Source organism: Aquarana catesbeiana, linkage group LG10, assembly GCF_042186555.1.
Source record: "Aquarana catesbeiana isolate 2022-GZ linkage group LG10, ASM4218655v1, whole genome shotgun sequence".
In the NCBI taxonomy this organism is placed as follows: domain Eukaryota; kingdom Metazoa; phylum Chordata; class Amphibia; order Anura; family Ranidae; genus Aquarana; species Aquarana catesbeiana.
The window spans coordinates 226,858,612-226,881,511 of record NC_133333.1 but is presented as its reverse complement, the minus strand read 5'-3'; the positions used below and the strand labels follow the sequence as shown (position 1 = coordinate 226,881,511).

General features: G+C 43.1%; 1 protein-coding gene across 3 annotated transcripts in view; it reads left to right on the top strand.

The window, feature by feature from the left end:
* LOC141111247 (uncharacterized) overlaps window positions 1-22,900 on the top strand; it is a 59,838-nt gene that overhangs the window by 5,789 nt on the left and 31,149 nt on the right. For all 3 annotated transcript variants that reach the window (XM_073603388.1, XM_073603390.1, XM_073603387.1), the window contains exons 2-6: window positions 1,990-2,115; window positions 4,435-4,561; window positions 6,487-6,594; window positions 11,012-11,110; window positions 16,092-16,205. In XM_073603388.1, coding sequence (XP_073459489.1) covers window positions 2,104-2,115; window positions 4,435-4,561; window positions 6,487-6,594; window positions 11,012-11,110; window positions 16,092-16,205 — 460 coding nt within the window. In that variant the 5' untranslated portion in view covers window positions 1,990-2,103. The remainder of the gene's footprint in view (window positions 1-1,989; window positions 2,116-4,434; window positions 4,562-6,486; window positions 6,595-11,011; window positions 11,111-16,091; window positions 16,206-22,900) is intronic.

The following is a 22,900-nucleotide window of genomic DNA, read 5'->3' as shown; positions in this document are numbered from 1 at the left end:
TAATTTTTTTTTTTTTTTTTTTTTTTTTTCCCTTTATACATTACATTATTTTTCATTACATTTCTTTATTGATTGATGCAAAAAGTATTATGTCTTATTTTATTGCCATCTTGTTTGATGACCTAATGTTCAGGGGTTGTAAATCTTTAAAATAAGATAGTTCTACAGAATCGTGATCTTTATTCTAAGCCAAAAAATGTTAAAGATTCTCATTTTATCCAGAATCGTGCAGCTATACTTGACTATACCTGGCCGATGCCCCTGGAAGCTGGGAATCTCTGTAGCAGACATCAATACTCCAATGATCTCCAGTTCCTTCCGGGCCCAGTGCTGGGTGGCTGCTTTACTGCATTTTAAACACAGGAGGTCGAACGCTCAGCATGGCTACCATTCAGAGAATGCTTTGCAAATTTGTATCCATTCTCTAAGGGCCCTTTCACACTGGGGTGGGGGCGGGGATGGCATCGGCGGTAAAGTGCCGCTATTGTAAGCGGCGCTTTACCGTCGGTATGCGGCCGCTAGCGGGGGGGGGGGGTTTACCACCCCCCCAGAGGCCGAGAGAGGGTTAAAAACCACTGCAAAGCGCCTCTGCAGAGGCGCTTTGCCAGCAGTAAAGCCGCGCTGTCCCATTGATTTCAATGGGCAGGAGCGGTGAAGGAGTGGTATACACACCGCTCCTTCATCACTCCAAAGATGCTGCTAGCAGGACTTTTTTTCCCGTCCTGCTAGCGCACCGCTCCAGTGTGAAAGCCCTCGATGCTTTCACACTAGAGACCGCAGCGGCACTTTTCGGGTCGGTTTGCAGGGGCTATTATTAGCGCAATAGTGCCTGCAAACCGCCCCAAAGGGCCCTAATTGGATGAAGTGGAGCATTGAGCCCTCGTTCACACCTGTGCGATTTGTCATACAATTTCACAGTTCCAAATCGCATGACAAGTTGCACCTCATTGTCGGCAATAGAATCCTTCAAATTGCTGCGACTTAGAAAAAGCTTCCTGCACTTTTTTTTTTTTTTTCTGATTTCCATAGACTTAAACCAAAAGTATTGGGACACCTGCCTTTACACGCACATGAACTTTGAGCCCCCGTTCACACCTATGCGGCTTAGACCGCATCCAATTCGCAGGACATTTTAAAATACATCCATTTGAATGCATCTGGTTCACATATGTGCGTTGCATTCATATTGCACAAAAAACGCGTGCGTTTTCTGGGCATTGAGGTGCGAATTACAAGCCCATTATCTTCGACGGGAAAGCATCTGATTCACAGATGCATTTCGTTCTGAACACAAATTCTCTCCTTCTCCTCACTACACCTCCCCCCCCTCTCCCTGCTCACTGATCCGCAGCTAAAACGAAGAGGAACCTCTGAACAACTGATTTTTATCTTTGCAGTGAAACCAGATCTTCAATTCGCAACGCACATGTGTGAACCCGGGCTAAAGGCATCCCAGTCTAAGACCCCACACACACTATTAGATTTTCTGCAGATTTTTGTCTTTAGATTTACCAAAACCATATACTATGAGGTCAATACTTAAGAGTTTCAATTTGTATGCAATCAGGCAGCCCTTGCACTACATGGTTTTGGTAAATCTGAAGACAAAAATCTGCAGAAAATCTAATAGTGTGTATGGGGTCTTAGTCTGTAGGGTTCAATATTGAGTTGGTCCACCCTTTGCAGCTATAACAGCTTCAACTCTTCTGGGAAGGCTGTCCACAAGGTTTAGGAGTGTGTCTATGGGAATGTTTGACCATTCTTCCAGAAGAGCATTTGTGAGGTCAGGGACTGATGCTGGACGAGAAGGCCTGGCTCGCAGTCTCTGCTCTAATTCATCCCATCAATGGCAAGCCTTTCTTGCATCAAAATCATGTAGTGCCAAGAACCTGGTAAGATAAAAAAGCGCTCTGCAATAATTCACCTGTAACATATACAACTTGTTGATTCTTTAATAAAATTTATTTGGAGGTCTGACTTGTCTTACAGGATTGGAACCGTTTCCCTTGATCCTGTGAAGAGCTCCATGTGGACTTTCATGTGACCTGTAAATCTAGTCCTCCCAGCTCAAGTTTTTACTTACTGAGGACTATTGAAGAAGAAATGACCGGTCAGGTAAATTCTTTTTTTTTTTTTTCAGTAATGATATTTTAACCACTTCAGCCCCGGAAGATTTTACCCCCTTCCTGACCAGAGCACTTTTTGCGATCCGGCACTGCGTCGCTTTAACTGACAATTGCGCGGTCATGCGATGTGGCTTCCAAACAAATTTGACGTCCTTTTTTTCCCACAAATAGAGCTTTCTTTTGGCAGTATTTGATCACCTCTGCGTTTTTTATTTTTTGCGCTATAAACAAAAAAATAGCGACAATTTTGATATTTTTGATATAATAAATATCCCCAAAAAATATTTAAAAAAACATTTTTTTTCCTCAGTTTAGGCCGATACGTATTCTTCTACATATTTTTGGTTAAAAAAAAATCACAATAAGCGTTTATTGATTGGTTTGCGCAAAAGTTATAGTGTTTACAAAATAGGGGATAGTTTCATGGCATTTTTATTATATAATTTTTTTTTTTTTTTTTTTTACTAGTAATGGCTGGATTTTTATCGTGACTGCGACATAGCGGACACATCGGACATTTTTGACACATTTTTGGGACCATTGTCATTTATACAGCAATCGGTGCTATACAAATGCACTGATTCCTGTGTAAATGACACTGGCAGTGAAGGGGTTAACCACTAGAGGGCAGTGTAAGGGTTAAGTATGTCCTGGGGAGTGTTTCTAATTGTGAGGGGGGGGCATGGCTACGTGTGACACGTCACTGATCTCTGCTCCCAATCACAGGGAGCAGAGATCAGTGACACTGTCGCTAGGCAGAACAGGGAGATGCTTGTTTTCATTAGCATCTCCCCGTTCTTCCTCTCCGTGAGGGGATCGCGAGTATCCCTGTGGCAATCGAGTCCACGGGACCTGCGACCCGACTCACGGAGCTCCTAGCCGGTGCGCACGCAATGGCACGCCGGCAAATTTTCAAGGGACGTACAGGTACGCCCATTTGCCCAGCCGTGCCATTCTGCCGGCATACATCGGCGTGCGCCGGTCGGGAATGCAAAAGGATGCACTTGACTGACAACCACCAAAATTTTTATATAGATCTCTGTCTATCATTTTTTTTTTTTTTTTTATATAATAAAAAATCTCTCACAAAAGTGAGTACACCCCTCACATTTAATATCTTTTCATGTGATGCCACTTTGCTACAATGTAAAGTAGTGAGTGTACAGCTTGTATAACAGTGTAAATTTTCTGTTCCTTCAAAATAACTCAACACACAGCCATTAATGTCTAAACTGCTGGCAACAAAAGTGAGTACACCCCTAAGTATAAAAATGGGCAATCTTTATGTAGCGCAACAATTCTTTTTTTCAGATCCTCAGGAGGTGCCATGTTGAACTTCCAGTGACCAGTATGAGAGAATGAGAGCGATAACTCCAAATTTAACACACCTGCTCTCCATTCACACCTGAGACCTTGTAACACTAACGAGTCACATGACACCGGGGAGGGAAAATGGCTTTATTTATTTATTTAATTTTTTTTTTTTTTTCAAAAGGTGAATTTGGCCTTTTAACTTTTACTGAGAAGTCTTCTTTACCAGATAACTTCATCTTTAGTAAAGCCGTACTTGTGTAAGCCTCCAGGAGTCCCTCTGTGTACTTATCCATAGCAGGTCTGTCCTAATGCATGGGTACCCTTGGGCACTGCCCAGGGGCCCCAGGTCCTCTGGTCCCATGATAATCTTGTATTACATCATACTTGCCAACTGTCCCCGGATCTGCTGGAATAGTCTTTTTTACTAAGCTTTCCCGAGGTGGCCAGCGTCCCAGAACCTGTACTTTTCCCTCCTGATGCCAATATCTTGCAGCCCCATAACTAGCATAATGTGCTAGTATGAAATACTTGCCTAAAAACAAAAGCCCTCCAAGGGTGTGCTGTCACCACTGACAGGGCTTCTATGTTCACCCGGTCTTCCTTCCGGGTTCATGTCCGGGTCTAACTGTGTGAGTGGCGGTGACTGCGATGACTGCGCATCTGCTCACCTGCGCAGGAGCCTTCAGCTTCTGCACAGAACACTGAAGATACGGCACAGTATGCCGGACCTTCAGAGCACATGCGCTGGTGACCTCACCAGCTGAATCCACTGTGAATATATCCTAAACGGTGCACATTTAGGAGATATTCACTGTACCTACAGGTAAGCCTTGATTTATAGGCTTACAACATGAGCTTACTACCGCTTTAAGAAACCCCACTGAATTTTGTCTGTTTAGAGCCTGAATCTGTTGGATCGACTTTGGATTTTCAAAACGGTTCTTAAATTACATTGTTTACATTCTCTCTCTAAGGTTGTTTTATATGTTTCTAGGGTCCCATCACCTTCCATGATGTTGCTGCCTCCTTTAGTGAGGAGCAGTGGATGTGCCTGGATAACGGTCAGAAAGAGGTTTACAGAAATGTGATGACAGACATTCATGGAACATTATTGGCACGGGGTGAGTTTGAATCAACCTGAAGCTGAATTCCAGGGAAGATTTTTCTATAGCCATTCTTGTGCTCTGTCCCTACTATACAACTTACATAGTTACATAGTAGGTGAGGTTGAAAAAAGACACACGTCCATCAAGTCCAACCTATGTGTGTGATTATATGTCAGTAATAGTTTCTTGAAGCTATCAATGCTCCCCGCTGAGACCACCGCCTGTGGAAGGGAATTCCACATCCTTACCGCTCTTACAGTAAAGAACCCTCTACGTGAGTGGCCCCGAGTCTTATTAAACTCTCTTCTGCGAAAAAGTTTTATCCCTATTGTGGGGTCACCAGTACAGTATTTGTAAATTGAAATCATATCCCCTCTCAAGCGTCTCTTCTCCAGAGAGAATAAGTTCAGTGCTCGCAACCTTTCCTCATAACTAAGATCCTCCAGACCCTTTATTAGCTTTGTTGCCCTTCTTTGTACTCGCTCCATTTCCAGTACATCCTTCCTGAGGACTGGTGCCCAGAACTGGACAGCATACTCCAGGTGCGACCGAACTTATAAAGCAGGATCTGGACATACCCTTAAAGTGGTTGTAAAGGCAGAAGGTTTTTTTTTTTTTTTTTATCTTGATGCATCCTATGGATTATGATAAAAAGCCTTTTGTGTGCAGCAGCTTCCCCAGCCACCTCTAATACTTACCTGAGATCCCTCTCTGTCCAGCGATGTCCACCAGTGGCTCAGCCGTCTAAGATTCTCCCTCCTGCTTGGCTGAGACACAGCAGCAGTGCCATTATCTCCCACTGCTGTCAGTCAGCTAGCCAATCAGGGGAGAGGGGGCGGGGCTAGGTCGGGGTTCTGTGTCTGAATGGACAGATGGAGCTGTGACTCGGCTCAGGTTCCCCCCATAGCAAGCTGCTTCAGGGAATCGTGAAGAGGAGGATCCGGGCTGCTCTGTGCAAATCCACTGCAACAGAGGAGGTAAGTATAACATGTTTGTTATTTTTATAGATATGAAAATGAGACGTTACAATCACTTGAAATTGACTGTGTCTGGATGCTGGGTCATTCTGATCAAGCAAAGTTGTAGGTGTTTTTTGTTTTTTTTTTTTTTAAGCTTCCTGCACCCTCCTGACCAGGCTGATGTTGTGTGTGTGTGTGTGTGTGTGTGTGTGTGTGTGTGTGTGTTTTTTGTTTTTTTTCGTTTGGGGGGCGGCAATCAATCATCACCATCCTGAAAGGGGCTGGACACATGAATAGGGGGTGGCTGCGGCAGCCATGGATAGATTCATGTTATGCATGAATCATCTATAAATCAGAGGGGGCGGCGCCTGTGCTCCCTTAATGGATGGGCCGGCCCTGCTTTAGAACCTTCATACATTTTTTTTTTTTTTTTTTTTCTCTCAAAGCTGAACTCCAGCAAATTGTTTGTTTTTTGTTTGTTTTTTTTTTTTATTTCTTCATGCTGTGGGGCTGTGCCTGCACTACGTAGGTTAATTGCTTCCTTTGTCTAGGGGTGAGAAGAGCAGAGATACTTGCCTAATCCTCCAATCCTCCCAGCACAAAACCTGGATCCTGCCCCCCCCTGGTGTAGCGAACTTGTGCTGTGGACTGTTCCTGACATCATCACACCCATAGACCCACTCTTGAGGTGAAGCCGCCTGGAACAGGCCACCGCTGGATCAAGGGGGAGTGCTGTTTGCCACTGGAGTGGAAGATCAGGTGAGTATACAGATTTCTGGGCACCTCTGGACAAAATGAGTAGTTAATCCATGCAGTGTGGACACAGCCCCACTGAATGGAGAAAATTAAAATTGCCCAGAGTTCAGCTTTAACTGCTTTAATTGGTGTCTTTATTATCTCTAAATGACTAATACATACATTTTATGTTTTTTTTTTTTCCCAGTTTAATCTCCCACTATTATTATTTATCTTTTCTTGTAGGTTATACAATTCTGAACCCAAGCTCTGTTTTCCATATAAAAGGACGGAATGAATCCTTTGTCCGTGTAGACAGTCACTGTGCCAAAATGGAAAGTTCTGTAGTTGGAGGTAGGTGATATGCTGTATATAAGAAATGACAAGCCACGTCGGGTTGTTAATGGTGGTTGGGTGCTAGCCTACGATCCAGAGTTATCACTGATCTGTTCATATTCATGGCACATTTCTAGTGTGTGTGTGTGTGTGTGTGTGTGTGTGTGTGTGTGTGTGTGTGTGTGTGTCTGAATTGGAGATATGTCTCCAAGCGGCTAGCGGCCTAAAATATGTTATACCTGCAAATGCCATACCATGACATTTGTAGCAGGGCCATTTGTTGAAGTCTGTTATACCCCGTAGACCAGAGTAGGCAACCTTGGCAGTCCAGCTGTAGTTGGACTACAAATCCCATCATGCCTCTGGAAGTCAGTCTTGCAATGCCTTAATGGGAGTTGTAGTTTCACTATAGCTGGAGTGCTGAGGTTGCCCGCCTCTGCCATAGACTGATACCCCATTAATGGTTTGATGGTCATGTGATCTTAATGAAATTGCAGCTATTGGGAGATGCTGGGAACATTGAATGGTTCAATGAAACAGTGATGTAGCTCATAACAAGAATCAGAATTCATGTTTAGGGGCTGATTGTTGTGAAATAAAATGGTTGCTAAAGGTCACCGCGCTTTGATATTCAGTTTTATAGTTTACTCTCCGATTGAATAATTGGTTGTCTTTCCCTAAAATTTTATTCTGGTATAAATATTTTTCAACCTAACTACCTGGCCTATATTGTGGAATGCAACTGTGCACTTTGCAGATCTTTGTACCGTGTTACATAGAATACAAAATGTCTTAGTAAAACCAGTGATGTGCAGTGACTGGTAGCAACCAGATTGAGACCTTTCAGTATTCAGTGTACTCAGATTATTGAAAAATCTTGTTCGTGGTGCAGATCTTTGCAAAGTTCCGCTTACCTATTTTTGTATTAAAGTGATTTGTAAATGATCACCTTGTAAAACAACCCATTCAATTTAAAATGAAAATGAAAGGCGAAACATTTGTGTATGGATATGGATATATATATATATATATATATATATATATATATATATATATATATATATATATATATATATATATATATATATATATATATATATATATATATATATATACACACATTATAAATACTTCCCCCTTTTTTTATAATTGATCACATCCCCTCTGTTCTTCTCGGCTGCATAGGAGCTGGGGGGGGGGGGGGGGAGCAGCAACACACTGAGCTTCCCAGTGAATGGCTGTGCAGCGTGGGCATGTCAGGATAAGTCCCGAACATTGGAGGAGAGCAGGCTGCGTTCCCAGCATAGCTAGAGAACAGACCACTGTGTGCTCTCCTGCTTAGTGTGGTCATGATAGGAAAGCAGAAGGACTGGCAGGAACATATCAGGAATATGGATATGTTGGGGTAACAAACATTTTAAAGTGATTGTAAAGTCTTGTTTGTTGTTTTTATTGAAAAAAAAAATATATAATAAATAAATTTTATATATAATATATACCTGCCCTGTTGCAGTGGATTTGCAGAAAGAACCCCAGATTCTCCTCTTTCCGGGTCCCTCTTCTGTGCTCCTGGCCCATCCCTCCTCTTGAGTGCCCCCACAGCAAGGAGCTTGTTATGGGGGCACCTGAGCCATAAATAAGGGTCATTTTGAAATTGGTAGCAACACATCTCAAAGTTGAGGCAGGGCCATGTTTGCCATGGTGTAGTATCTCCCTCTTTTAGGCAACAATCTGTAAATGTCTGGCAAGTGAGGAGACCAGTTGCTGGAGATTTGAGAGAGGAATGTTGTCCCATTCTTGCCTGATCTAGGATTCTAACTGCTCAACAGTCTTGGGTCATCTTTGTTATATTTTTAATTTCAAGATGTCCCAAATAATTGGTGACAGGTCTGGACTGCAGGCAGGCCAGTTAGGCACCCGGACCTAGTCCAGAAGATGTGGCACCCATGGTTGCCAAAAATGTAAAATTTCACCTTGTCTGACCACAGAACAGATTTCCACTTTGCAACAGACCATTTTAAATGAGCGTTGGCACGCTTCTGGATCATTTTCAGATATTGTTTCTTCTTTGCATGAATAGAGCTTTACCTTGCATTTTTGGATGGCATGGCAAGCTGTGTTCAGACAGCGATTTCTGGATGTATTCCTGAGCCCATGCAGTGATGCCCATCTCCGAATCATGCCTGTTTTTATTGCAGTGCCATCTGAGGACCTGATGATCACCGCCATCCAATATTGTTTTTCGGTCTTGTCCCTCGCACAGAGATTTCTCCAGATTCTCAGACTGTTTTGATATTCTGTACTGTAGATGATGATTTAGCTAATGTTTTAGGCTGAACACTATTCTGAAATTATTCAACAGTTCTGTAGATGCAGCTTTTTACAGATTGGTGAACCTCTGCCCATCTTTACTTCTCACACACTTTGACCCTCTAAGATGCTTTTTCCCGCGGTCATCTTCCAGGACAGCCATTGAGAGATGGAGCTCCTCCCCAGACAGCAAACACATTGCCTCCAGCACTTTAAAAGGCGGTCCCTCAGGCACCGGGTCAGTTTTTTGTGTTTCCTCAGTTGCCTGGAGAAGCCGTCTTCAAAGGGGAGATGGAGTTGGAGAGCATCCATCATCAAGGGCTGTCCAGACCAGCCGAAAATCCCCCTCACCTTTGTTCCTCTCCGCAGGCCACGGGTTCCCTCCGCATTGGTATGGAGTTCCCCGTACCCCCTCTCTCCGGTGTCCGGCGAGAGAGTGGGCAGTGATGGCGAAGTATGGCGGTGGCAGTGAGAGACTCACTCTCCTCATTGTAGGATGCCATGACTCTATCTATCTATCCATCTATCCATCTATCTATCTATCTATCTATCTATCTATCTATCTATCTATCTATCTATCTATCTATCTATCTATCGTTGGCAATCAGAGGTCAGACGTTTCTTGTAGTTGGCCACCAAGATTTTGTCCCACTCCTCTTTGCAGATCCTCTCCAAGTCCATTAAGGTTTTGAGGCTGACGTTTGGTAACTCAAACCTTCAGCTCCCTCCACATATTTTCTATGGGATTAAGGTCTGGAGACTGGCTAGGCCACTCCAGGATTTTATTGTGCTTCTTCTTGAGCCACTCCTTTGTTGCCTTGGCCATGTGTTTTGGGTTTTTGCCATGCTGGAATACCCATCCACGTCCATTTTCAATGCCCTGGCCGAGGGAAGGAGGTTTTATGCAGTAGTGACGTTGTCCTGTCCCCTTAGCAGAACCCCCCCCCCATGTTCGAGCGTGGGAATGGTGTTCTTGGGGTCATAGGCAGCATTCCTCCATCGGTGAGTTGAGTTGATGCCAAAAAGCTTGATTTTGGTCTCATCTGAACACAACACTTTAACCCAGTTCTCCTCTGAATCATTCAGATGTTTATTAGCAAACTTCAGACGGACCTGTACATGTGCTTTCTTAAGCAGGGGGACCTTGCGGGTGCTGTAGGATTTCAGACCTTCACGGAGTAGTGTGTTACCAATTGTTTTCTTGGTGACTATGGTCCCAGCTGTCTTGAGATCATTAACAAGGTTCTCCTGTGTAGTTCTGGGCTGATTCCTCGCCGTTCACATGATCATTAAAACTCCATGAGGCGAGATCTTGCATTTAACCCCAGACTGAGGGAGATTGACAGTTATTTTTGTTTCTTCCATTTGCGAATAATTGCACCAACTGTTGTCACCCTCTCACCAAGCTGCTTGGCGATGGTCTCTTAGCCCATTCCATTCTTGTGTAGGTCTACAATCTTGTCCCTGACATCCTTGGACAGCTCTTTGGTCTTGGTCATGGTGGAGAGATTGGAATCTGCTTGCTTCTGTGGACAGTTTTATACAGGTAACAAGCTGAAATTAGGAGCACTCCCTTTTTAAGAGTGCTCTGAATCTCAGTTTGTTACCTGTATAGAAGACACCTGGGAGCCAGAAATATTGCTGATGGGGGGATCAAATGCTTATTTAGCTCATTAAAATGCAAATCAATTTCTAACTTTTTTGAAATGTGTTTTTCTGTATATTTTGGTTGTTATTCTGTCTCTCACTGTTAAAAAATAAACCTACCATTAAAATTATAGACTGATCATTTCTTTGTCAGTGGGCAAATGTACAAAATCGGCAGGGGATCAAATACTTTTTTTTTTTTTTTTTTTTCCCCTCACTGTGTGTGTGTGTGTGTGTGTGTGTGTGTGTGTGTGTGTCTGTCTGTATATCTCTCTATCTCTCTCATCTTTTCATGCTTATATTTCTAGATTGGTACAATATTATTCTTCTGTAGAAATTTAGAAATCAATGGGTACAATCTGTACAAGTCAATGCAGTTTTACCACAACCATGAGGAAAGCTAGTAAATAAGCAAATCCGATTCAATTTGAAATTCATGTTTTTTTTTATTTATTATTTATTTATTTTCTCATTGTAGACTTCCCTGATATTTTAATGAAGATAAAGGAAGAACCCATTGGAGAGACTCAAACAAGTCAGGGGGAACATTGTGTCATACACAATCGACCTTCAACATGTAAGTAGAGACCGTATAATATACATTTCTGAGTGTGTGGGGTGTGTGGTGTTGTGTGTGTGTGTGTTTTTTTTTTTTTTTTTTGATGCAGCAATCTATCAACAGCTTCTGGTCCAGATTTCTCCTTAAATATCACGAAGGAGAAAATGACATATGGACCTGTCAGTTTGAGCACCGAAGCAAGATTGACAGGTAAAAGAAAATCTCAGCTTTTTAAAGTATAACACTGTACTTCTGATATAGTATCAGCAGTTTGCACAGCTCTTTTCATAAAAAAAGGGAGGCAGTACAGTCACAATACAACTCAATACAGGAGGGTTAGCAGAGTCCTGCTCTCAGAATCATTGCTATCACTTTAAATAGTTGGTTTCCAACAAGCAGGCCCAAGCTATTTCCTTTACTAATACATGCAGCCCCGCTGTATGAACTGTATGTGACATCAGCTACTTGCAGTATACAGCGATGTGTTCTGGCTGCAGTATGGGGACTTCCCATTACTAAATCGAGTCTGAGCACTGCTCAGACATTCACAGGAAGCCTTGTATTTTTAATAAATTAATTTAAAGCTTCCTATAAATGGCTGGGGTAGGGATTATGTTAGCCAGTCTTTCCTCCTCAGCCATTTATAAGAAGCCTTGTATTCATTGATTAAAAATACAAGGCTTCCTGTGAATGGCTGAGCAGTGCTCATCCCATCTCTATTTTTTTCTGGCGGCAGACGGGAAGTCCCTCTACCGCTGCCGAAACACAGCATTGTATACTTTATGTACAGTTTATACAGTGCTGATAGCTGCCGCATTTTATTAATAAAGAAAAAAAGTTTATTTGGGTCAGCTTGGCCCAAAGAAACTATCTAAAGCTGGCTTTAAAGGAAGAGTAGGAGAAAGTCAGTCAGATTGGGGAAGCAAAATGAAACTCCAGCTCCACTGCCAATATGATGATCTATGAACTGTGATCCGGTGCTCTAGCCAGGACGTTCAGGCCCCAAAATGCAGTACTTGAATCAGAAAAGGGCTGGCGACTCTGATGCTCTTGAATAAAAGTCCTTTATTGGGTTACATGGGTACACGGGTACAGGCTACGTTGACGTGTTTCGGCTAAGAAGCCTTCATCAAAGCACATGCTTTGAAGGCTTCTTAGCCGAAACGCGTCAGCGTAGCCTGTACCCGTGTACCCATGTAACCCAATAAAGGACTTTTATTCAAGAGCGTCCGAGTTGCCAGCCCTTTTAGGATTCAAAGTCAGATTGGGGTAGGGAGTAGAGATGGGTACAGGCGTGTTTGAAACCTCACATGCCCGATCCCGCCAGGAAGCCGACACTGCATATCGCTAATCACAGGCAATGAGACATTTCCCGATCTCTGCAGCTGCGTACCAAGAAATGTCCCACTGCCTGTGATTAGCGCTGTGCAGTGTCGGCTTCCTGGCAGGATCGGCACGTGAGGTTTCGAACTTGCCTGAGCTCATCACTAGTAGGGAGTTTCAGAGGCTAGTGCTAAAGGCAAGCTTAGGAGGAGGTGATAAGGGGGTGAGCGAGGAGGAGGCCTTGGGAGGAGTGAAGGAGGACAGTTTTGAGGTAGTTGGGGCAGAGTTGTATGTTTGTTGTATTGAATTCTTTAAAAGAGTGGAAGCCACTGGAGTGATTGACGGGAGGGGTTGGAGGAAACTGAACAGTTGGTATGGATGAGTCTGGTTGCACCATTCATGATGAACTGAAGGGGGGGAGAGAAGCCCATGCAAAGATAGGCCAGGGAGGAACAAGTTGGAATATCCAGGGAGTGAATTAGAAGATTTGTGGTGTCAGTTGTTAAGAAGGGGCAAATTTTGAAATGTTGTGAAGGTGGCAAGATTTGGACAGTGCTTGGATATGGGGCTGAAAGGAGAGGTCAGGATTAAACCTAGCACCCGGGTGTAAGTTTTCTTCTTCCCTTAACTCCCAGAACCTTTACAAAGTTTTTTTATTACTAGTGCCAGATTCACTGTCACAAACACAATGGGGTTATTTACTAAAGGCAAATCCACTCTGCACTACAAGTGCACTTGGAGCGATCACTTGTAAACAAACCTCTCCTCTCTCCCCTCTGTGTACTGATCTGTACAGTGGAGGGGAGAGATCGGATGGCAGCAGTGCCAATACTCTGCAATACCCTGCCAATACTCTGCCATGATGTGATGATGTGGATATTACAGTGGGGGAGATTTTTTTTTTGTTGATCCGAACCCTGAATCCTGATCCGAGGAAGGATCCGAATCGTGAGTTTTTTGATCCGTTGCACCCCTAGCAGAGCGGTAGAGCGTGTCTATGCCTTGGGAATGAATGGGCTCAGGTGAGTAAAATTGGGGGGGCTGGACAGTGTCAGAAGTTTTTTCACCTTTAATGCATAGGATGCATTAAGGTGAAAAAAACACGAGGGTTTACAACCCCTTCAAACGTGTCAGGCTATTGACCCTTCACCTTCTGTCACATGAACGGATATATTTTATGCACTTTTTTTTTTTATTTTATTTCAATAAATCTTGGTCCTAGGATAATGCACTAGGTTGGTGCTCCCTTTTTTGTCTTTATGTGGTTTCAGATTGATGATGTGCTGGCCAATCCCTCAGTTCTCTTGCATGTGTGTGGGAAAAATCCCAGTCATTCCTATGGAGAGGCTATCTATTGTGCATTCCAACCTTAGACTGTCTATATGGGAATGGAAAGATTTTTTTTTTTTTTTCTGCACAAGTGAACAACCAAAGGACTGGCCAGAGGTCTGCAATAGTGACACTGCAGCTTCCTGTGGACTTCTCGCCATGGATCAGTCAGAGGCCCACACACAAGTGGATATAAACTAGCATTTTCTCAAGAGGTCACTTATTGCTGCCTTCGTATTACCTACTTGGCAACCACTCTACAGTAGTTTTACTACTACAGGGTGGCAGCTGTGCGCAGGATCCTGTGTGTGTGTGTGTGTGTGTGTGTACACGTGATCCTGCACTTCCGGGTTTGGGGCACGAACGTGCGCCGCTGCCGGCTTGCTTCAGCTGTGATTACACACAGCAGGAGCTGATCGCCAGGTACCATGGACTCGATGTCTGCCGGCACCCACCAATCATCAGCCAGAGGGACAGAACTGCAATCTGCTTATGCAAACAAGGCAGATTGCTGTTTTGACAGCAGGGAAGGAATGGATCCTGTGTTCCTGCAAAATGGGCATTGGGATCCATGTCTTCTCCTAGTAAAAGCACCTCTTACAGTTTAGTGACACACAGTTAACCCTTTTGATCGCCCCTGATGTTAACCTCTTCCCGGCCAGTGTCAGAATGTCCACCGCAGTATCACAGTCCCACTACAAGTCGCTGATCGCTGCCATTACTAGTAATACAAATAAAAATATCCCATAGTTTGTAGACGCTATAACATTTGCGCAAACCAATCAATATACACTTGGGATTTTTTTTTTTTCATATTAATAGAATACATATTGGCCTAAATTGATGAAAAAAATTTAATTATTTTTCAATAGGATATGTTTTTATAGCAGGAAGTTAAAAGTTGGGTGTTTTGTTTTGTTTATAGTGGAAAAAAAATAAACCAGAGGTAATCAAATACCACTAAAAAAAAAAGCTCTATTTGTAAGGGGGAAAAAGACATATTTGGTTGCAGTGTCGTACGACCGCGCAATTTTCAGTTAACCGCTTGCCGACCAGCGCACAACGATTTACGTCAGCAGAATGGCACTGGCAGGCAAAAGGGTGTACAGGTACGTCCCCTTTAAGAAGCGGTGCTGCGATCGCGCCGCCGGGGTCTCCGTGACCACGGGTCCGATGTCCGCCGGGTGCCCGCAATCGTGTCACGAAGAGGAAGAGGGGGAGACGACACAGTATAAGTGTATATATGTGATGACACAGTATAAGATAAGTATGTATGTGTGTGTGTGTGTGTGTGTGTGTGTGTGTGTATATATATATATATATATATATATATATATATATATATATATATATATATATATAATACATACATACATTTTATTAATTATACACTGTGTCGTCTCCCCCTCTTCTTCTTCCCCTTTTTTTTTTTTTTTTTTCCCTCCTGAAAATTAGAAGTGGACTTCCTTGTATGCCTAGTTGGCTCTTGTACCTACAGCCTCATAGCTGCATTAATCTGCAGTGCAGTCTGCAGCTGGCCATACATGGTTCGAATTTCAGTCGGTTTAAACCATCATTCAGCTTCTCATGCATAATTGAGGGAAATATCACACCGGCAAGTGTCTACTTGAATTATGTCCCAATAAAGGTGATTTTATCGGATGTGTGGCCAACCAGATTCCTTTTCTTACATCATGGACTGGCTTGTTGGTAAACTTTGCTGCTGTGACACAGTGGGGTGGATTGCCCCTATGCACACATTTGATGTGGATGGGGAATCCTCCCTGCTGTGTCATTGCAGTCTTACAGTGGGACTCCCCCCACCAATAGAATGCACTGATCTGCACAGCAGTTGATTTGGCTGTGTGCACAGATTGAGCAAAGCATACCAACAAGCCAGTTGACTGCTAGACACAGAAGATTTGATGATATCGCTACTGTGCTGCTCACTGTTCTGCTCCTTGCTGGAGGCTGTGACATGAAGAAGCAAACCCTGCATCTGCAAGATGGCCGTCTCCACGCAGAGACAAAGTACTTAACAAGGCACGCCTGTAATGGGAGAACTCAGCTGAAGGGAGACCACAGGCAATACTTGTGATTTAGTCCTTTGCCAGCTTGTTTTTTGGGCACCACTTCCAAAGTTTAATCCCTCTTTCATATTAGTCATCTGAATATATGTAATTAGTACAGGATGTCTGTGGGGCAACACCGGTTCACTTTTATATTGAAAAGTCTGCAGGCAAGGTACACCAATTTAACCTTATTGGTTAATTAAAGGACAGCTCTTCTTCAGCTCCTGTTTTACTTGACTTTAAGTTTTTATTTGTGCATATTTTGTATTTTGCAGTTTCACCACCTAAATCATCTAATACAGCTCTTATTAAAAAAGAGGAGGAGGAGGGGTTCTCAATAGATGATTATAACTGTGCTGGAGGAGAAGGTACTTCCAGCAACAGTGCAGGTAAGCGTGTGTGTGGTGTTTTTTTTATTAAAATAAATAAAAAAAAATATTAATTTATATGTATGTAATATAGATCTATAGTCTATCAGGTAAAATAAATATTGAGCACATCACCATTTTTCTAGATAAATATATTGCTAAAGGGTGCTATTAACATGAAATTTTCACCACATGTCCGTAACAACCCATGCAATCCATACATACAAAGAAACCAAAACACATAAGTTCAGAAATGAAGTTCTGTGGAATGGCACATGGGAAAAAGTATTGAACACGCTAACTGAAGCGTATTTAATACTTGGTAAAAAAAATTATTTATTGGTAATGACAGCTTCAAGACTCCTCCTGTATGGAGAAATTAGTCACCTGCATTGCTCAAGTGTGATTTTGGCCCATTCTTCCACACAAACAGTCTTCAAATCTCTTGAAGGTTCCGTGGGCCTCTCCTATGAACTCTGATCTTTTAGTTATTTCCATAGATTTTCTATTGGATTCAAGTCAGGTTGAGAGTTTCCTTGGCTTTGTGTTTGGGATCATTGTCTTGCTGAAATGTCCACCCTCGTTTTCAGCTTCATCATCCTGGTAAATGGCAGCAGATTTTTATCAAGAATGTCTGTACATTTTTCCATCCATCCATCCTTCAATGAGATGAAAATTGCCAGTACTGTATGCTGAAAAACAGCCCCACACCATGATTTTCCCACCTCCAAACTTCACTGTTGATATGGGGGGTGATGTGCAGTACCATTTGACCTCCAAACATGGTGTGTATTGTAACATACCAAGACTTAAATTTTGGTCTCATCTGACCAGACTATATTCTCCCAGTATTTCACAGGCTTGTCTAAATGTGGTGCAGCAACCTTTAAACAAGCTTCATCATGCTTTTTCTTTAGCAATGGAGTCTTGCATGGTGAGCCTGCATACAGGCCATGGCGGCTGAGTGCATTACTTTTTTCTTTTTTTTTTTTCTCTTTGAAACCATTGTACCTGCTAATTCCAGGTCTTTCTGAAGCTCTCCACAAGTGGTCCTTGGCTGTTGGACAACTCTTCTGATAATTCTTTTAACTCCTGTCAGAAATCTTGCACCTGGTTGTTGCCGGTTTATGGTGAAATTGTTTTTTTCCACTTCCAGATTATGGCCCCAACAGTGCTCACTGGTCCATTTAGAAATCCTTCTGTAACCAATGCCATCAGTATGTTTTTCAAAAATAAGGTTGCGACGGTCTTGAGAGAGCTCTTTGCTTTTACCCATTATGAGATGTCTCATGTGTGACACCTTAGTAATGAGACACCTTTTTATAGGCCATCAGTTGAGACTGAACCAGCTTATATTCATTTGCACTGACAAGAGGCAAGATTGCTTTATAATTCCTGATAGATTTTTAGCTGGTGCCTTGGCTTTCCATGCTGCCTTTGCACCTCCTTTTCTTCATGTGTTCAATACTTTTTTCCCTGTGCCATTCCATTTTATTACACAGAACTTCATTTCTGAACTTATTTGTCTTGGTTTCATTGTATGTATGGAATGCATGGGTTGTTACCGACATGGTAAATATTCCATGGCAATGGCACCTTTAGAAATATATTTACTTAGACGAATGGTGACGTGTTCAATACTTATTTTTACCGCTGTATATAAAATATATACACACACACTGATCAGCCGTAACATTATGACCACTGACAGGTAAAGGGAATGTCTCATTACAATGGCATCTGAAAATTGGTGGGATATATTAGGCAGCAAGTGAACATGTTGATGTGGTGAAAGCAGAAAAAAAATGTGCATCGCAGTTTGTGTATGGGCCCATGGTGACCCATGTCCACAGCCAATAGCTTGTACAATGGTCACATGAATATCAGAACTGGACTGTGGAGCAATGGAAGAAGGTGGTCTGGTCTGATGAATCATATTTTCTTTTACATCATGTGGATGGCCGGGTGTGTGTGTGTGTCACTTACCTGGGGAGGAGATGGCACCAGGATGCGGTATAAGGCAGGTTGGCAGAGTCAGTGTGATGCTTTGGGCAATGTTCTGTTGGGAAACCTTGGATCCTACCATTCATGTGGATGTTACTTTGGTGTCCAGTGGGTCAGGGCTGTTTTAGCAAAAGGGGACCCTATTCAATATTAGGTGGGTGGTCATAATGTTATGGCTTGTGTGTGTGTATGTGTATATATAATATATTTATAATTTTAGGTATTTAGCAAAACACATTCAAGCTATAGTTATATAATGGATATGGGCTGAAAGTGCACACTCTCTTCTCTCAGGTTTAATTTGAGGGTATGTACATCCAAATCAGAGGAAGGGTTTAGAAATTACAGCTCTTAGGAATAGCCCCCCCCTTTTTGGTCCCTTGAAAAAAAAAAAAAAAATCGAACAATTGAATCAAAAGCTATTTTATGGCCAGGTGTGGGCTACTCCTTCCCAATGCTTCATCAATTTAGCAGGTAAAAGGTCTGGAGTTACTTATAGGTGTGGTATTTGCATTTGGAATCTATTGATGTGAACCTACATCAGGCGTTCAAAAGAGCTGTCCATGCAAGTGAAACAGGCCATTGTAAGGCTTCAAAAACAAAACCAACCCATCAGATAGCAGCAACATTAGGAGTGGCCAAATCAACAGTTTGGTACGTTCTGAGGAAAGAAGAACGCACTTGTGAGCTCAGCAACATAAAAAGACCTGGACATCCACGGAAGACAGCAGTGGTGGATGATCACAGGATCCTCTCTATGGTAAAGAAAAAAACCCATTCACCACATCCAGACAAGTGAAGGACACTCTCCAGGAGGTGGGCGTATCATTGTCAAAGTCTACGATCAAGAGAAGACTTCACAAGAGCAAATACAGAGGGTTCACCACAGGGTGCAAACTATTCATAAGCCTGAACAATAAAAAAGCCGGATTAGACTTTGCCAAAAAACATCTAAAAAAAAAAAAAAAAAAAAAAAGCCAGACCAGTTCTGGAAAAGCATTCTTTGGATGGGTAAAACTAAGATTAATCTGTACTAGAATGATGGGAAGAAAAAAAAAAGTGTGGAGAAGGCCTGGAACAGCTCATGGTCCAAAGCACACAACCTTGTCATCTGTAAAACATGGTGGAGGGGGTGTTATGGCATGGGCATGCATGGCTTCTAGTTATACTGGGTCATTGGTGTTTATTGATGATGTGACAAAAGACAGGAGCAGCCGGGTGAATTCTGCAGTGTTTAGAGATATACTGTCAGCCCAGATTCAGCCAAATGAAGCAAAGTTGACTGAATGAATGAGTGACTTGTATAAATGAGTGACTTGTGATTGGGCGGCGCTTAACAGTACAGTTGGACAATGATCCAAAACACACTGCAAAAGCAACCCCAGAGCTTTTGAAGGAAAAGAAGTGGAATATTCTGCAATGGCTGAAGATCCCAAACCAATTGAGCATGCATTTCACTTGCTAAAAGGCAAAACTAAAGGCAGAAAGACCCGCAAAGAAAGAACAACTGAAGACAGCTGCAGTTAGAGCCTGGCAAAGCATCAGAAGGGAGGAATCCCAGTCTCTGGGTTGTCCATGGTTCCAAACTTCAGACAGCCATTACCAGTAAAGGATTCTTAAGAAAATATTACAAATTTAAGTATTTTTTATGATTATATTTGTCCAATTACATTTGAGCCCCTGAAAATGGGGGGCTGTGTATAAAAATGACTGCAGTTGCATTCAGGACAGGATATTGTCAGTGGGACTTTACTGCTGCTGGTGGTGTACTAGTTCAGGTCAACTAACGGCACTGGCAATTAACAAACTGCCCTCTACCACTGTCCCAGTGCAATTCAAAAGGACACCTACTACTCCTCCAATTCTCATAGATCCCCAGAGCTGTGGGCTCTCCAGGGGCCATCTTTGCGAGCCTATTCATGCTTGGTGCAAGACCGTACAAGCGACAGGCCGCACACCGATGTTGCCTCCTTCCATCACCCGTATTCAAGGTGATAAGGCATGATGACGGGTTCTGCCCAGACACCGTCCTCTGACTTTTTTCATCCTCCTGCGCTGAATCATAGAGAGCTCTCCACCACTGTCTCTTGAGGAGTGGATGCAATCCAGGTGTTAACGTTGCCAGAACCACTGTGATACTGTTTGGGCAGAATCCTTAGCACTAGTTTGTTAGCTGTCAGTGTCCTTGCAGTGTAGCTGACTGAACCGTGAGTATTTGTAGTTCAATATACAGTAGAATCCAAGTGGTGGTAAAGAGTTTCAACATCATGTGAGATTAAAGGGATAGGCTGACCTTGCAGGTATAGATTTGCAAAACATTACAAATAAGTGCCTATACTGTTTTAAATCCAGTAATACACTGTCTCACCCTGCTCTGCATATGCTCAGTTGCTCTCTCTTTTTAGGCACTGGCAAGTTTGTAGAGGACAATCTGTTGACAGCCTTAAAGTGGATGTAAACCCACTTCTAAACTCCTGCCATAGGGGTTATCTATAAGGATATACACGCCTCCTGCATGTATCTTTACCTGTCAAATGTCTCCCCTCTGTCTGTTATGAGACCCGAAAACTGCATATTCTGTGGGTGGGTCTGTTGTCTGGCGCTCAGTGGGTGGAGTCGTGATGTCAGACTCCCCGCCCACCTCTACACTCCCCTTGTCAATATGCATTTTTTCCTGTGTATTTCTTATACTGAATTTCTGCTATGATTACCTAACATCCAGTCAAAACCCAGAAAAGTCACCACATGATTTCAGCATGCCCAATTATGGTGAGGTGTGGAGCAGCCAATCCTGGGAGACCTGGAGAAGAAAGGAGGGGAGGATCTGAAGTACACAGAATGTCTCTCTCAGGCTCCTGCATGAGATATGTAAATCGCCTGTCACTCACAGCAAGGAGGAAGAACTGACTCTTATTTCTCTGTCTGTCAGTTTTTATCTCACTGAAAAAAGATCCACTTTAAAGCAGAATTGAACCCTCCTATACTTTACAGCTAAGGAAGCTGCTTCTGTTTGATCTGCAACTGCCATGATGCTGCACATGTGATCAGTTATGACACAATACATTTGATGGTTTGACAGTTTGGTTGAGGACACAACACAAGCAAATGTGACAGTTAGCAATCCCCACATTCCAGGAATTTAACTGTTTTAAAATTGTATGGATTTAGTTCTGCTTTGTTTAACTGCTGTTCAGTGGCTCTGGGTATCGGCAAAATGGCAGCCTCTGGCAAAAAGAACCTGGAGCAAAGCTGGAGACACACACTAATGTTGGTAGCATAATTGTTAATGTGAAATGTGTGTTTCTTGCTAAAAGAACATCATTTTTTTTTTTTATCAAGCTGTTATGGGTGAAGTTCTGCTTTTAAAGTTGTTAATATTGTTTATTAAAGAAAAAAAAAAGGGGGGGGGGGGGGGGAGTGTTATACTTACCTGCTCTGTGCGCGGTCCCTTTCTTTTTCTTTGCACTGTCTGCTTCCTCTTCTTCCTCCTTCCCATAACAAGCCGTATGCGAGAGTTTATGCAAGCTGGGCTGTGTACACACATGCACGCACACGCTAAACCATGGCTCCGCTCCCTACTCACAGGATTTTACGGGTTGTAGCGGGGACCTGTGTCTCTGTAAATTCAGGAAGAGGGAGCAGCAGTGCTGCAGCCGGGGAGCATGAGAGGAGAGGATTGGACTACTAAATGGCCATAGTAGGTTGTGTAGGTAACAAAATAGGCACTAGTGGCTCTACAGTGTTTTGCAGCTATTTGGGGAATAGCCAGATATTTTGGCTAAACACATACGCTATAGTGTGAAAAGTATTGGGACACCTGCCTTTACACGCACATGAACTTTAATGGCATCCCAGTCTTAGTCCGTAGGGTCCAATATTGGGTTGGCCCACCCTTTGCAGCTATAACAGCTTCAACTCTTCTGGGAAGGCCGTCCACAAGGTTTAGGAGTGTGTCTATGGGAATGTTTGACCATTCTTCAAGAAGCGCATTTGTGAGGTCAGGCACTGATGTGGACGAGAAGGCCTGGCTCACAGTCTCCACTCGAATTCATCCCAAAGGTGTTCTATCAGGTTGATGTCAGGACTCTGTGCAGGCCTGTCAAGTTCCTCCACCCCAAACTCACTCATCCATGTCTTTATGGACCTTGCTTTGTGCTCTGGTCCGCAGTCATGTTGGAACAGGAAGGGGCCATCCCCAAACTGTTTCCAGAACTTTGGGAGTATAAAATTGTCCAAAATGTTTTGGTATGCTGACGGCTTAAGAGTTCCCTTCACTGGAACTAAGGGGCCAAGACCAACCCCTGAAAAACAACCCCACACCATAATCCCCCCTCCACCAAATGATTTGGATCAGTGCACAAAGCAAAGTCCATAAAGACATGGATGAGCGAGTTTGGGGTGAAGGAACTTGACTGGCCTGCACAGAGTCCTGACATCAACCCGATAGAACACCTTTGGGATGAATTAGAGCGGAGACTGACAACCAGGTCTTCTCGTCCAACATCAGTGCCTGACCTCACAAATGTGCTTCTGGAAGAATGGTCAAACATTCCCATAGACACACTCCTAAACCTTGTGGACAGCCTTCCCAGAAGAGTTGAACCTGGTATAGCTGCAAAGGGTGGGCCAACTCAATATTGAACACTACGAACTAATACTGGGATGCTATTAAAGTTCACGTGCGTGTAAAGACAGGCGTCGCAAAACTTTTG